The sequence below is a fragment of the Sciurus vulgaris genome, assembly GCF_902686455.1.
Source record: "Sciurus vulgaris genome assembly, chromosome: 6".
NCBI lineage: Eukaryota > Metazoa > Chordata > Mammalia > Rodentia > Sciuridae > Sciurus > Sciurus vulgaris.
In genome coordinates, this window is record NC_136466.1 from 63876122 (window position 1) to 63893105 (window position 16984).

The 16984-nt window shown below is 38.3% G+C and overlaps 1 protein-coding gene across 4 annotated transcripts in view; it reads right to left on the minus strand.

Annotated features, from left to right (window-relative positions):
• Positions 1 to 12809: 12809 nt before the first annotated feature.
• Positions 12810 to 16984, minus strand: part of SPINK5 (serine peptidase inhibitor Kazal type 5) — a 70232-nt gene continuing 66057 nt past the window's right edge. For 3 of the 4 annotated variants that reach the window (XM_079145931.1, XM_079145929.1, XM_079145928.1), the window contains 2 exons: positions 16284 to 16371; positions 12810 to 13229 (listed from right to left, as the gene is read on the minus strand). In XM_079145931.1, the coding sequence (XP_079002057.1) occupies positions 13221 to 13229; positions 16284 to 16371 (97 nt within the window). In that variant the 3' untranslated portion in view covers positions 12810 to 13220. The remainder of the gene's footprint in view (positions 13230 to 16283; positions 16372 to 16984) is intronic. The other variant, XM_079145930.1, reaches the window with a different exon arrangement.

The window sequence follows — 16984 nt, forward strand, 5'->3', positions numbered from 1 at the left end:
TTTGTGACCTCAAATTGTCAATAGTTCATTTTAGAGACCTTGACAATAGCAGTTCTAGCAACTTTGTCAGTTAACATTCTTGGAGAAAAGTGGATGCAGAGATGAAAACTTAAAAGATGGCAACATGTCATTTTATTATAGTCTCCCTGGATTTCTTTCATGTAAGTGAAGGCATTAGAATTCACTTTTCATTACTAATCCCATTGCTATGCACTGCAAGGGTACTTCATTCTGCTACATATTCTGCATTTATGAAATTGAACTATTACACAAATGAACAGAAGTGAATATTTCTTTATCTAATGAACAATGAACAATTTTCTGGGATTACTGAATATAATTTGCATTCCTTTTAGTCTGAAAACACACTCTGATAGACAATATCATTTGAAAAAGCATGGAACTGGGTCACATGAGAGTAGAGGGAGAGGTGCAAGGACAGGACTTCCTAAACCTGTGTTTGTATTTCTGATTTAGACCCATTTGGATGTGCAGAAAATCACATTCTCATCAGAGTCAATATCCGTGTATATTAAAGATATTGGGAAAATTACCTCTTTCTTCTAGCTGTCAATTCAGTATTTTATCAACTGGAAATAAAGACCTTTTCTTGAACAAGATCTTTATCAACTACGTATCATACATTCAGCTAACAAAAATAGTTAGTTGAATGTAAGCACAGTGTTAGTTACAAAAACACACCTCACCACATATTTTTGTGGGTTCATGCTGGTGTTTGCATTCTTTAACTCAACTTCTGCTAATGTTTCTGAGAAACAGTTCATGAATGTAGCCTTTGTCAGCAGGGGAGGTGAGTTTATTCTATAAATATGTATTTTGTGTAACTAGTTTATTTCCAGAAATTCCAAATTTGTACCAGAAAGGGAATGCAGAATTATTTGGCAAATAATATTCCTCCCTCTTCCTTGTAATCTTTATGTTATTGACCAGAACTGAAACCGTCTGTCCTAAAGCGACTTTCTTTTAAAATGCTTATCTTAAATGTCTGAGTGTACCCAACCACTTTTAAAGAGGAATTGCTCCATATTTAATATTGTTCTAGGCATCGGAGATGTAGACAAGAACATTTAGCTCTTCTCTTGAAAAGTCAGTGTGGTGACAAAGATAGATTCATAAATAAGCAACTACTCAACAATGACAACTGATAGTTTGGGTGTGAGAAATGGGTATTATGGGAACATACAAATGCAATAAATAATTAACATTCAAAGGGGTTAAGTTTATGGAAAACTTCTAGAGTAAAAACTGTGTCTAGGCAAGAGGTAAGAAAAATTAGGAGGGGATTCAAGATGGCGGACTAGAGGGTGGCTGCGTTTCGTGTTGCTCCAGGACTCAGGACTCAAGAAGAGGAGATATAGAGAGCCTTGGGACCAACTCAAAGCAGCCGGGCGAGAATCTCCCACTGGGCAGGCGTCCCGGACGGGGCAGGAGCCCTGGACGGGGCGGTAGCCCCAAAAGCAGGGATCTTTGCAAAGTAGAACGGCCGGCGAGGCGCCCCTCCCCCCGCCGGAGCAGTGATGGCAGACAGCTGGGAGCATTGGAGAGGTGGCTGTTCACCACAGCGCTTGGACTCGGCGCAACCCACCCGCGCTCTGGGAGGCTGCCCAAAGGAGAAGGTGCTTGGTGAGCTGTTTGGACTGAACGTGACCACCCCTGAACACAGGGGGCTGCCCAGAGGAGAAGGAGAAATACCGGCTCGGCACGTCGCTTGGAATTGGAGCAGCTGCGCCAGGGCTCTGGGCGGCTATCCGGTGGAACAGCGTGGTGAGTGGTTTGGTCCCAGAGCATCCGCTCCTGAACATAGGGGGGTTGTCTGGAGAAGGAGGAGGAGCGCGGCGGGGTGCTTGGGCTCGAAGTGACTGCACCAGGGCTACGGGAGGCAGTCGGGACAAGAAGGTGCACAGTGAGTTCTTGGGACGCACCAGATCTCTGGGTAACTGCCTGGTGGAGAAAGTGGTGCGTGGTGGGTCACTTGGTCTTAGAGCGACCGCACGGAACAACAGGTGGCTGCCGGAGGAAAAGGCGTGTGGCGGGTCACTGGGACTCGGAGCAATTGTAAGGGGCTCCAGGTGGCTGCTCAGAGGAGGGGCCGCATAGCCAGGCGAAAAGTGCAGAGCAGGGTCCTAGACGGCTTCTTGGTGGAAGGGCCCCACAGACAAACTGAGGGGCGGAGCGAAGGCTCCAGGACTGCAGGCAGCTTCTCTGAGGAGAGGCAGCTGAAGGAGATTCGTTTGTGAAGGGTGAGGCTTCCAGGCCCAGGAGGTAGGTCCGGGTCCCTGGGATCATTGCAGAAGAAGGCTGCCCAGCCCAGGCGGTAGTTGTGAATTGAACGGAACCTCTGGGAGGAAAACCGACCAGCGAGACCTCCCCACCGGGTGACTCCTCCCTGTTGGGTGAGGTTCTCCCAAAAGGACCGTAAAATCAGAGACACAGGCCCAAACTGGTCTTGCATCAGCCCACAACCTACTTCCCTTCTGGATGACCATTCATCAGCAAGTGAAGGTACCTCTGCTCACTAGCAGGGAATATACCCCACCAGAAGGCCACCACCCCTAGGGAATCAGCTCCCTTGTGGAGCACTGCATTATCAACTTCCTCCAAGATTTCAGGCTACTGAAGACTAAGAGGGGATATAATAGAAATCTTCAGGGATATTATAAGACAATAGAGGAAATCTGCAATATCACAGCGGTCAACTGATACCTGAACAATATGAGAAAACAAGGAAAGAAAATGCTGCAAACAAATCTAGATATTACATCAATGAAACCCAACGACAGCATGGCAGAAGAAATGACAGAAAGGGAGTTCAGAATGTACATAATTAAAATGCTCAGGGAAGCAAATGACGAGATGCAAGAGCAAATGCAGGCACTGAATGATCGCACCAATCGACAGTTAAAAGAGCAAATACAGGAAGCAAAAGATCACTTCAATAAAGAGTTAGAGATATTGAAAAAAAACCAAACAGAAATCCTTGAAATGAAGGAAACAATAAACCAAATTAAGAACTCCATAGAAAGCATAACCAATAGAATAGAACACCTGGAAGACAGAACATCAGACATTGAAGATAAAATATTTAACCTTGAAAACAAAGTTGAACAAACAGAGAAGATGGTAAGAAATCATGAACAGAATCTACAAGAACTATGGGATATCATGAAGAGGCCAAATTTGAGAATAATTGGAATTGAGGAAGGCTTAGAGAAACAGACCAAAGGAATGAACAATCTATTCAATGAAATACTATCAGAAAATTTCCCAAATCTGAAGAATGAAATGGAAGATCAAGTACAAGAGGCTTATAGGACTCCAAATATACAAAATTACAACAGACCCACAACAAGGCACATTATGATGAAAATGCCCAACATACAAAATAAAGACAGAATTTTAAAGGCCGCAAGAGAGAGGAATCAAATTACATTCAGGGGGAAACCAATACGGATATCAGCAGATTTTTCAATCCAGACCCTAAAAGCTAGAAGGGCCTGGAACAACATTTTTCAAGCCCTGAAAGAAAATGGATGCCAACCAAGAATCTTATACCCAGCAAAACTTACCTTCAAATTTGATGATGAAATAAAATCCTTCCATGATAAACAAAAGCTAAAAGAATTTACAAAAAGAAAGCCAGCATTACAGAACATTCTCAGCAAAATATTCCATGAGGAAGAGATGAAAAACAAAGAAACAAATCAGCAATGGGAGGAAACATCCTAAAGGAATTGTCAAATAAAGGAAGAACCAAGTCGTCTCAAAATAAATAAATAAATAAATAAATAAATAAATAAATAAATAAAATGAACCAAATGACCGGGAATACTAATCATATCTCAATAATAACCCTGAATATTAATGGCCTGAACTCATCAATCAAAAGACATAGACTGGCAGATTGGATCAAAAAGAAAGATCCAACAATATGTTGCCTGCGAGAGACTCACCTCGTAGAAAGAGATACACATAGACTAAAGGTGAAAGGATGGGGGAAAACATATCATGCACATGGACTCAGCAAAAAAGCTGGGGTATCCATCCTCATTTCAGATAAGGTGGACTTCAAGTCAAAACTAGTCAAAAGGGATAAAGAAGGACATTACATACTGCTTAAGGGAACCATAAATCAGCAAGACATAACAATCATAAACATCTATGCCCCAAACAGTGGCTCATCCATGTATGTCAAACAAATCCTTCTCAATTTCAGAAACCAAATAGACCATAACACAATAATACTAGGTGATTTTAACACGCCTCTCTCACCACTGGACAGATCTTCCAAACAAAAATTGAACAAAGAAACCATACATCTCAATAACACAATCAATAATTTAGACTTAACGTACATTTATAGAATATACCATCCAACCAAGAGCGAATACACTTTCTTCTCAGCAGCACATGGATCCTTCTCTAAAATAGACCATATATTATGCCACAAAGCTAATGTAAGCAAATACAAGAAGATAGAGACACTACCTTGTATTCTATCAGATCATAATGGTTTGAAGTTAGAAATAAATGAAAGAGTAAAAAACAGAAGCTACTCCAACACCTGGAGATTAAACAATATGCTATTACATGATGAATGGATAACAGAAGATATTAGGAAGGAAATTAAAAAATTCCTAGAGGTAAATGAGAACAAAGAAACATCATATCAAAATCTTTGGGACACTATGAAAGCAGTACTTAGAGGAAAATTTATTTCATGGAGCGCATTCAATAAAAAAAGTAAAAATCAACAAATAAACAACCTAACACTTCAGCTCAAAGCCCTAGAAAAAGAAGAACAGACCAACACCAAAAGTAGTAGAAGACAGGAAATAGTTAAACTCAGAGCTGAAATCAACGAAATTGAAACAAAAGAAACTATACAAAAAATTGACAAAATAAATAGTTGGTTCTTTGAAAAAATAAACAAAATTGATAAACCCTTAGCCACTCTAACAAAGAGAAGACGAGAGAAAACCCAAATCACCAAAATTCGGAATGAACAAGGAAATATCACAATAGACACGATTGAAATACAAAACATAATTAGAAGCTATTTTGAAAATCTATATTCTAACCAAATAGAAAATTTCGAAGACATCAACAGGTTTCTAGAGACATATGAATTGCCTAAATTGAACGAGGAGGACATACAAAATTTAAATAGATCAATTTCAAGTAATGAAGTAGAAGAGGTCATCAAAATCCTACCAACAAAGAAAAGTCCAGGACCAGATGGGTTCTCAGCCGAGTTCTACAAAATCTTTAAAGAAGAGCTCATTCCAATACTTCTCAAAGTATTCCATGAAATAGAAGAGGAGGGTACCCTCCCAAACTCATTCTATGAAACCAATATTACCCTGATACCCAAGCCAAACAGAGATAAATCGAGGAAAGAAAATTTCAGACCGATATCATTAATGAACATTGACGCAAAAATTCTCAATAAAATTTTAGCAAATCGCATACAAAAATATATTAAAAAGATAGTGTACCACGATCAAGTGGGTTTTATCCCAGGGATGCAAGGTTGGTTCAACATCCGGAAATCAATAAATGTAATTCACCATATCAATAGACTTAAAGTCAAGAACCACATGATTATTTCAATAGATGCAGAAAAAGCATTTGATAAAATACAACACCCCTTCATGCTCAAAACACTAGAAAAATAGGGATAGTGGGAACATTCCTTAACATTGTAAAGGCCATCTATGCTAAGCCCATGGCTAATATCATTCTAAACGGCGAAAAACTGAAAGCATTCCCCCTAAAAACTGGAACAAGACAGGGATGCCCTCTTTCACCACTCCTATTCAATATCGTTCTTGAGACTCTAGCCAGAGCAATTAGACAGACCAAGGAAATTAAAGGAATACGAATAGGAAAAGAAGAACTCAAACTATCCCTATTTGCGGATGATATGATTATATACTTAGAGGAACCAGGAAATTCCACCAGAAAACTGTTAGAACTCATAAGTGAATTCAGTAAAGTGGCAGGTTACAAGATCAATGCTCATAAATCCAATGCATTTTTATACATAAAGTGAGGAATCCTCAGAAAGAGAAATTATGAAAACTACCCCATTCACCATAGCATCGAAAAAAATAAAATACTTGGGAATCAATCTCACAAAAGAGGTAAAAGACCTCTACAATGAGAACTACAGAACACTAAAGAAAGAAATCGAAGAAAACCTTAGAAGATGGAAAGATCTCCCATGTTCTTGGATAGGCCGAATTAATATTGTCAAAATGGCCATACTACCAAAAGTGCTATACAGATTCAATGCAATCCCAATTAAAATCCCAATGACGTACCTTACAGAAAAAGAGCAAGCAATCATGAAATTCATCTGGAAGAATAAGAAACCCAGAATAGCTAAAGCAATCCTTCGCAGGAAAAATGAAGCAGGGGGTATCGCAATACCCGAACTTCAACTTTATTACAAAGCAATAGTAACAAAGACGGCATGGTACTGGTACCAAAATAGACAGGTAGATCAATGGTACAGAATAGAGGACACGGACACAAACCCAAATAAATACAACTTTCTAATACTAGACAAAGGCGCCAAAAATATGCAATGGAGAAAAGATAGCCTCTTCAACAAATGGTACTGGGAGAATTGGAAATCCATATGCAACAGAATGAAACTAAACCCATATCTCTCACCCTGCACAAAACTCAACTCAAAATGGATTAAGGACCTTGGAATCAGACCAGAGACTCTGCAGATTATAGAAGAAAAAGTAGGTCCCGATCTTCAACATGTCGGCCTAGGACCAGACTTCCTCAACAGAACTCCCATAGCACAAGAAATAAAAGCAAGAATCAATAACTGGGATAGATTCAAACTAAAAAGCTTTCTCTCAGCAAAGGAAACTATCAGTAATGTGAAGAAAGAGCCTACAGAGTGGGAGAATATCTTTGCCAATCATACTTCAGATAGAGCACTAATCTCCAGAATCTATAAAGAACTCAAAAAACTCTACACCAAGAATACAAATAATCCAATCGACAAATGGGCTAAGGAAATGAACAGACACTTCACAGAAGAAGATGTACAAGCAATCAATAAACATATGAAAAAATGTTCAACATCTCTAGTAAAAAGAGAAATGCAAATCAAAACCACCCTAAGATTCCATCTCACCCCAATTAGAATGGCGATTATCAAAAATACAAGCAACAGGTGTTGGCGAGGATGTGGGGAGAAAGGTACACTCATACATTGCTGGTGGGGCTGCAAATTAGTGCAACCACTCTGGAAAGCAGTGTGGAGATTCCTTAGAAAACTTGGAATGGACCCTCCATTTGACCCAGCTATCCCACTCCTTGGCCTATACCCAAAGAATCTAAAATCAGCATACTACAGAGATACAGCCACATCAATGTTCATAGCTGCTCAATTCACAATAGCCAGACTGTGGAACCAACCTAGATGCCCTTCAATTGATGAGTGGATAAAGAAACTGTGGTATATATACACAATGGAATATTACTCAGCCATAAAGAATGACAAAATTATGGCATTTGCAGGCAAATGGATGAAATTGGAGAATATCATGCTAAGTGAGATAAGCCAATCTCAAAAAGACAAGGGACGAATGATATCGCTAATAAGTGGAGGATGACACATAATGGGGGGGAGGGAAAGGTTAGTGTTAGGGTTAGAGTTAGGGTTAGGGAGGGGGGCAAGTATGGAGGAAGAAAGTACTGTATAGAGGGTAAAGAGGGGTGGGAGGGGTGGGGGGAAGGGGAAAAAATAACAGAATGAATCAAACAACATTACTGTATGTGGATTTATGATTACACAAATGGTATGCCTTTGCGCCATGTACAAACAGAGAGGCAACATGTATCCCATTTGTTTACAATAAAATAAAAAAAAAAAAAAGAAAAATTAGTCTAGAGTTTGGAGGGGTGGAACTTGCAGGGTGGAAGGAATAATGGAAGGAAGAGGACCAGGGTGAATAAAGAAGGTGGTGTTGGTCACACACACACACACACACACACACACACACACACACACAAATGGGTAGGAGATGTTGTGTGGGAACAAGTTCAAGAAATTATTACACTGCAGAAGGGAAGGAGGACAACACAGAGTTGAAGCTTGAGGTGAACAGAGGCCTTGCTTGTCAGGAAGAGTTTGAAGTCCATCTTGGGAATTGCAGAAGCTACTTAAAGCTTTTAAGAACAATACCTGGCACTTATCTGTATCTGAATCTTTCTCTGATCATCTTTCATGCTTGAAAAATTATTTATAGTCATGTTGTTTAGATAGCACTTTAATTTCAATAGGAATCCCTCAAAACGGGTCTGTGTGCCAGGAAGGTGTCAGGGAAGGAATAAGGCATTCTGTTTTGCTTCTTTTCTACAAGTTTAGGATATTATGCTCACTGGTAAAGTCCGTAGGGAATGTTATTTGAGGGCACATTTAGAATCTAACTGGGTAAGATATGAGAGCTTCCTTGGACAGAGTCAACCAATAATATCACAAAGCACAGCAGAAAGTGGATAATGTATTATTTGGCTTGGGCTGCAATAACAAAACACCTCATTTGGGTGGCTTAAACCACAGTTACTTTCCTATACGTCTGGACACAAGAAGTCCAAGATCATGGAGAAAGCAAATTCAGATTTTGGCAAGAGCATTTCCTGACTGGTAGATAGTTTTTGGGTACTCTGTGCACAAGCACACAAAGATTCCTGGTGCCTCTCATACTTTCTTTGAAGAACACCAATGCTGTCACAGCAGGGTCTCAGTCTTTAAACTCATTTAGCCTGAATTACTTCTCTAATTGCCTCTTCTAATTACAATCACATTGGGGGTTCCAGTTTCAATCTATAAACTTTGCAGGAACATAATTCAGTCCGTAGCATAACACATCAGATTGGGGAACACATGCAAGCCTTGCCCTGTGCTTCTCTCAGTTTTGACCATACATATAAATGTCAACTTTTATTATTTTCTACTAAAACTATCCTAGAATAAGAAGAGTTCTTAGTGTTTAAGGGACTGGAGAGGGGCAAAGAGAAAATGATTTACCAAAACAAAGGACAAAAGACAGACGTTTGTTCATTACTGACTTGGTCTATACCCCAGAAACTAGAGTCCCACAAACCAAATCTAACCCATCACTTTCTTCTGTAAATATAGCCATATATCCCTTTTCTAACATGATCAGGACCAGGAGGATTTTTAGATTTTGGATGTTTTTGGATTTGAGAATATTTTCATATATAGGTGTGTATATATATATATATACACACACACACACACATATGTATGTGCATATATACACAAATATTCCCAAACACATAAATTTGAGATTTTTGTGTATATTATACAAAGCAATATATAAATGTCTATATATATAAGTATATGCAAATATTCTCTATATATCATGTGTATATACATGATATACACATACATATATATGCAGCTGAGCACATATATAAATATATATACATGTGTGTGTGTGTGTGTGTATTTTAGTGAGAGAGAAAGAGTCTTAGGGATAAGACTTAAGCCTTAACACTAAATTCATTTTTGTTTCATTTATAGCTTGTACACATAAACCAAAGGCAATTTTTTTTATTGTAAACAAATGGGATGCATGTTGTTTCTCTGTTTGTACATGGCGTAAAGGCATACCATTTGTGTAATCATAAATTTACATAGGGTAATGTTGTTTGATTCATTCTGTTATTTTTTCCCTTCCCCCCACCCCTCCCACCCATCTTTTCCCTCTATACAGACCTTCCTTCCTCCATTCTTGCCCCCTCCCTAACCCTAACTCTAACCCTAACACTAACCCCTCCCTCCCCCCATTATGTGTCATCATCCACTTATTACCGATATCATTCGTCCTTAACCAAAGGCAATTTAATGCAATGTTTTAAATGATTTTGTGCATGAAAAAAGTTTCATAGTGTGGACTTTTCCACTTATTGCATCATGTCAGTGCTCCAAGATTTTGGGATTTTGCAGCATTTAGGATTTCAGATTTTTGCACTAGTGATGCTCAATTTTTATAGTTTTATTAAAACAGTTGGATTTATTTACATAACAAAAATCCATTTATTTGCATTTATGTATACAATACCAGCATTTGTTGCTGCATCTTCTCTGGAGGGGAGGAATCTTCTATTCTCATGTGGTGAAAGAGAGACAGGTAAGCAAGTTAAATACTATGTGAAGCCTCTTTCACAAGGGCTTTAATCCCATTCACAAATGGAGGAGCCCTTGGGAACTAATAGTTATGATTGCTATGGTTTAGATATGGTGTTCCCCAAAAGCTGATATGTAAGATAACCCAAGAAAGGTTAGTGATGAAATGATTGGGTTATGAGAACTTTAACCTAATCAGTGCATTAATCCACTGATATGGATTAACTGGGTGGTAACTATAGGCAGATAGGGAAGTGGGTCACTAGAAGCATGCTTTGGGGGCTTATATTTTGTCCTTGGTGAGCAGAGCTCTCTTTGTTTCCTGATTGCTATATCCTGAGCTGCTTTACTCCACCGTACCCTTCTGCCCTGCTATTCTGCCTCACCTTGAGCCCAGAGGAATGGAGTTGGCTATCTATGGACTGAGACCTCCTCTGAAACTGTGAGCACCAAATAAACTTTTCCTCCCCTTAAAAAAAAAAGCATTGAATAGTCATGACAAAGACTATCTATATCTTCCATAAAGAATCAAAATATTTTCTGACTCCTTACAGAAAAATTTGTCAATCTATAGTCTACATAGGTGCTCTCCTTGGGTATTTCTGAAGCTTTGAGAGAGAAAGGAAGACTCCAAGAGAGTTCATAATATGAGAAAATAGATTGAAAGGACTAGGTCTCTGAAAATACATATTCTGAAACAGAGTCTAAAATATCAACTATGGACAGATGCCGAAGTCTGTGCGAACAGACAGGAGGAGTGAGTAGAAAGTTTTGTTTTCTTTGGTTCCATCTCAGGATCCTTTGTCATATCTCAGAATTAGAATTTTGAATCTAGTTTGTGAAGCTTTATGGAGATGAGTCTGCTTTCCATTTGCCTCCGAATCAGGATGTAACTCAAGAGGTAACTCCAAGAGTTGTTTTATTGACATTTAATGCAGCTAATTTTTGTTGTGACCATTTTGACATAGATGGCATTTTCATGCACCTCTAGCTAGTGTACTCAAAAAGAAATCAACTTGAGACATTTTTTAAATCCCAAATTATGTGTTCAGCGCCTTTACACTATTAACCCTGATCCTAAGCCTCACTCTGCACTCAACTTTATCTTTCTTTGTTCCTGCCCTATTCCTCACCTATTCATCTCCATCTTGCTCCTGTCACCCTGAGGTCCCTGGGCCTCCCTGTCTCTCATTCTATTCCAGACCCCATTACCTCCAACCCACTCTGTCTCTAAGCCATACCCTTTCCCTGGGACCCAGGATGATTGCCAGGGGTTGGTTAATTCTTGAGGGTGGAATAAAAAAGTTTTGTACATATTACTTAAGAAAAATGAAAGAAATGTAAAGGGTTTCTTGTTTAGCTATCAGTAACATATTCAAAGTGACATAACAAAATATCCAGTTCTTAAAAAACTTTCTTAGTCATGAAAAGAGTTTCTAGATTGCCTATATATGAACAGAAAGGGGCTGCAGCTTCATGTGCCATAGAATCTTTAAAACAAATCCTGGAATTGCCAAAGAAAACACTTTCAATATTGTTTTCTCATTTTTTTCTGAAATAAAACCATATTTTTCATACCTGAAAAATGATTAATAGTCCTTTCTTTTTTCTTAATAACAACATAGAACAAAACAACATAGGTATTGATGAATTTTCATTCTGTTACAAAGGATAAAGATCATAAAATCCTATTATAATTGACCTACTGGAGACTTAACTTAGAAAACAAAAAAGAGGAAAATATATAAAATGAACTCTTCAAATCCAATTAGGTCTGCAACTCCAGGCAGAGTTTGGTGACTAAGAATGCTTTCATCCATGAAGGGTTGTCCAAGTTTCCTTCCTCTGGAATATGTTCACCACCAGCCCAGAATCTTCAGGTGAACCAGGCTACTAGGTAGACCATTAACCAGATTCGTAGAATGAGAGAGTTTCAGCATGGAGGCAGGAGTCCACAAGTCATTTCATTCCACCAATAGCTAATGCTTGGTTCCTCCTTTCCTCATTTCCTATGCGTGTTAGCTCACAGTAGAGTAGAATTATGTAATGTGGTGACCTCTATCCATATGTAGCTATGGAGCCCTTGGACTGTGGTTGGTCCAAAGAGAGATGTACTTAAAGTATCAAATACACACTGATACCAAAGACAGTAAATTGAAGAATTTATATTAGTTACATTAATAGCTTTGATATGTGGGACTACATAAAATACATTATTAAAATTAAATATACCCATTTCTTTGGTGGCTATTAGAAAATTTTAAATCATGACTGTAGCTTTTATTGTTTTATTGGAGAGTGCTACTCTGGAGATTTGCACATATTGGTAATCATTTCCCTAGTCTTTCCCAGATTATGGGTACAAAGCCCCCATGTATGGAATTTTCAAGAGGTAACATAACTGGGTATAAGAAATTGTTAGTCTGTTCATTGGATAGGCTTACATAACTGAGAGACAGTTATGTTATCCATGAAAATACAGGAGGGCTGGTATTGTAATAGGTAGCTTTATATACTGCTGGATGTCTGGATGTCCACACTGCCTTATCTCCTACCTAGGCACTCCTGACCAACTATGATAGCAACTTGAACATAAAGAAAATGAGTATTCTGTCCACCAATGAGTTTATTTGCAAGATAAAAGAATAGAATTTATCCAGTTTCTATAAAAAAAAAAAAAAGGTCCTTTTATCTAGGCAGTGATAAAGAAATCCCAAAAGGGGTGTTCTGCTGAGTCTACTTTTATTAAACAGGCAGTTGGACAGACAACATTGTGATCCGGGCATTTTCAGAGCACGGAATGAGTGGGGATTTCTGTGTGCTCTAAGACCACAGTGTCTAGGAGGAAAGAGATGGAAAAGACTGAAAATCAGTGAGTCCAATCCCAACAGCTCTGTATTGTTTTCCACAGTAAATAAGAAGAACTCTGAAGCATTCTTTGTATATACAGATGACGAAGGTAGGAGGTTCAGAATTAGGGCATCCTTTTCCCTTGTTGCATTCATCAATCCTTAAATCATTTGTCCTGAAAGAGACGATGGGAGGTCAGATGATAGAACTCAGGGACACTGCAGAGAACTGGGATGTATACTCAGCTGTACTTTCATAAAAGATTCATACACTCTGCTAAGAATTAGCAATTGAAAGTTACTTTCACATTTTACTCAGTGTTTTTCTATGAGCATTGTTTGAGCACCTAGCATGTGTGAGCGCCTGTTGAGGTAGACACAGAAATGAACATGGCTTGCCTCTGCTCTTTATTACATATGACCTTCATCATAATAAAAAAGGTAGAAGTCATTAATACTATTTCATAGATGAGGAAATTGGGCTTCAGATCCTAGTGACTTACTAAATTCTCAAATTCGGTAATGATGAATCCATTGCCTGTGACATTAATGCTTTTCTGTTATAGTTTGTTTTAAACCTTTAGAGTATAATCAGCTGTACTATTTTCCTGGCTTACCTATGTTTTCAAACATTGCTCAAGTCAATATTTAAAACATTAATCAAAATTTAAAAATCTTTTAAAAGGGGATGAAGGCCTGAAAATTTCCTTCCAGGTAACTGCACATCATCAGTTACTACCATCATGGCAAGAGCAGTTGAGTCATTCCGAACTCAACCATAAGTTTCAGTGCCTACATCTACTCAACAAGCTTTCCTTTGGTTTGAAAGGGACAAGCTATGGTCGTGTCAAAGCCTTGACAATATGTCACAAGGCTGAGAATAGTTATTTATTCATCTCACAAAATTATATTTGTATTTTCCTTAATGCGGTTACCAGTTGGGTCTAGGTGCCATAGATGGGTCAAGGTCCAACACTGCTCTGATGACTATCATGGCTGTACATCCCCTGGAGGTTGGAACCTATTGCCTGATATAGAAAATCTGAAATAATATCTTTTCTAGACCCACTATATTTTAGAATCTCCTGCTGACTAAGCATCATGGCAGGGAGCAAATTATGAGGTTAGAAGACATACACTGAATTCCAGATTTGCACTGAGTAACTTGGATAAATGATTGAATTTCTCCCAGGCTGGTTTTCTATAAGATGGGGAAGGTGACAATCCCTGCCCCAATCACAAGACCAGTATGAAAATGCAAAAAGAAAATGTACATATAACTCTAAAGATCTACATAAATCTTAGTAGTCACTGTATAATAGAAAATACTACTTAGATAGTAAGCAACTGTACGGGTTTCAGGATCCTCAACCTACTTTTTGAGAAGTTGTCACTGCCTGCCATCATTCCATTGTGGGATGCCTGACTCTCTTAAAGGATCTTCCACCCAGCAATAAAACTCAGGCAATAGGTTCTAACCTCCAGGATATACCACTATAATAATCATAGGTGCAATACTGAACCAAGCCCATCCGTACCACCTGTACCCAAGATCACACTCAATCACACAGAGGGAAATGACACTGCATCCGTGTCCAGGACACCTTCTGGTATAACCATTTGTTTCACCAACTAACCCCATAAAATGTTTTTTCCTGTCATTAATAATGCTTGCTGTAGAATTCTAGTGGAAAGGAAAAACCCAGAAACGAGAGGAAGCAACTCCCTTCCAAGGCCCTGTGTGCCGACCCCTGGCAAGATTCTTCATTATTTGAAGAACTATATTTTACCAGTGTGACCTTAAGGCAAGTTCCTCCTGAAGTAGTTTTTGTCAAATCACCTACAGAGTTTGCCTGTTACAAAGAGGTGTGGTCTATTTGACTGGAATAAAGATTATTTCTACCTCTTCATTTTGAGATATATGCAAGGAGATATGTTTGTGTGGAAGGAGAACAGTATATTCTGTCAATAAAGTAGAATTCAAACCACCAAGAATTTATATATGGAATATACTAGCAAATAACATAGGAACTAGAGCAAAAGTTTAAGTCTTCTCTTTTATAGGTATCTAAAGATCCGACATAGGTAAGTAATTTCCTGTCAAGTTACATGAGAAATAGATGTCCTGGTCTACTCTATTCTGCCTTCCCACTGCTATTGTGAGACCAGAAAGTCTTATATTATACCCCAAGTATTCCCAGTTTCCCACATCAGGGCAATAGGGTTTCATTTAGTGTTGCTTTCAAATCTAGCAGAATATTTTCAATTCCATTATTGCTAAAGTTTTTTGTGGCAGTGGCATGAAGTAAAACCCATTAGAAATAATAAGTAAATTTGTGAGATTTTTAAAAATTTTGTTTGATACAAATATTAAGCATAATCCTATTAAAATTTAATTAGTTAAAATAATTTATTTACATTAAATAATCACTATGCCAGGATCTTTTTCCAAATTCGTACTCCAGACTCTAAGTTCATACTCTGGTCTTAGGTATAAATAGTGATCATAATAATAAAAGTTGCCATTAGTTTTTTAGATGCTGTGCCAAGAGTTTTAAAGTCAGTGCTTAGTGACTGTTTTCAACAGTTCATTGAGATCTTTGGCTTAGAGTATTTATATGAGTCAACAAAGGTCTCATGCATGAAAAATATTAAAAACTGTCATTTGAACCCATATTTATCTTATAAGAAAATATTTTCTCTTATTTGAAAATTTATTTTTCCAGGTTACAAATCATTTTGCTTGGGGGAGAAACTTCTCAAAGTTACCAGGGAGATTAACAAAGACAACCGTGTGTTAAAATATCATTGTAGAAATTTAAATGAAATAGGTCAACTCTCAATGTTTGGAAGTAATATGTGAGGATATGAGTATTACATAGGAATGGTTTTAATCCATTTCTGACTCTACACCTGGCCTCTGCTTCATCTTTTTATTGTGGATTACAGAGAATAAAAACTATCCCGCAAAACGTAATGTTAGAATGGGGACATTGCTCACAAAAATCTATTAAGGAGTCAAGTAATGAGTCTAAAATGTAAACTGCTTTTGTTTTCCCCACATATTTCAGTAATTACTTAATTATCTTTACAGTAAAAATGTGACCAATTCTGGGGTCACCTGACCTAGTGCTGCTTCTCAGGCCTGAGAAATTTCCATCAGCCAGAGCAAGAGGACAAAGGCAGACCAGCTGCTTCAAACACCATGAGCAGGAAGGCTTGGTACTTACAGATTTACCTGTCTTCACAGGTGTTTCTGGGTCGCTGCTTTCCTTACACCTCCCTTTACTGCGTATGTGTGTGTTAGTCTGATGCATCCTAAAACAGAACAGAGGAAGATTGAAGAATGTTACAATGACCTATAAATAAGGATCAATGTGGGTAAAACTGAATATCACAAGCTGAAATTAGGAGGAAGGCCTGGGGTCAAAATGCTGCCATCCTCCAGGGTTCTCCATCCAGGTTCAGTCTCTCATGCTCCAGATTTATCCTCTAGCCCTGAACACAACCTGTCACATTTCAGCCCCTAATACTCATAGAATTTCAGAATGTTGGACGTCATGTACTCCACAAATCATCATTTTGTCGATGGGAAAATCAGATCCCAGAGAGAAGGCTGACTATATTAAATTTATGTAATATGACTTGGGGTACAGAAAATCTAACAAGACACAATCAAACGGTCTGTATCTCATCATTTGAAATGATCTTAAAAGAGTAGGAATTTTAATGCCTTTCCCTCAAGAAATATTATGAATATGATGGACTGGTTTGCCTCTGGTGTCGAAAACTGGTTGTCTGACAAGGCAGTACAATTTGTCTTAGGATATTGTTCATGTTGAAATTTCTCCCCTACAACTTCTCTAACACCACTGAAACAAAAATTGGCCCCTCTTGCCTAGGATAACCTGAGTCTTCTTTTCTCTACAAT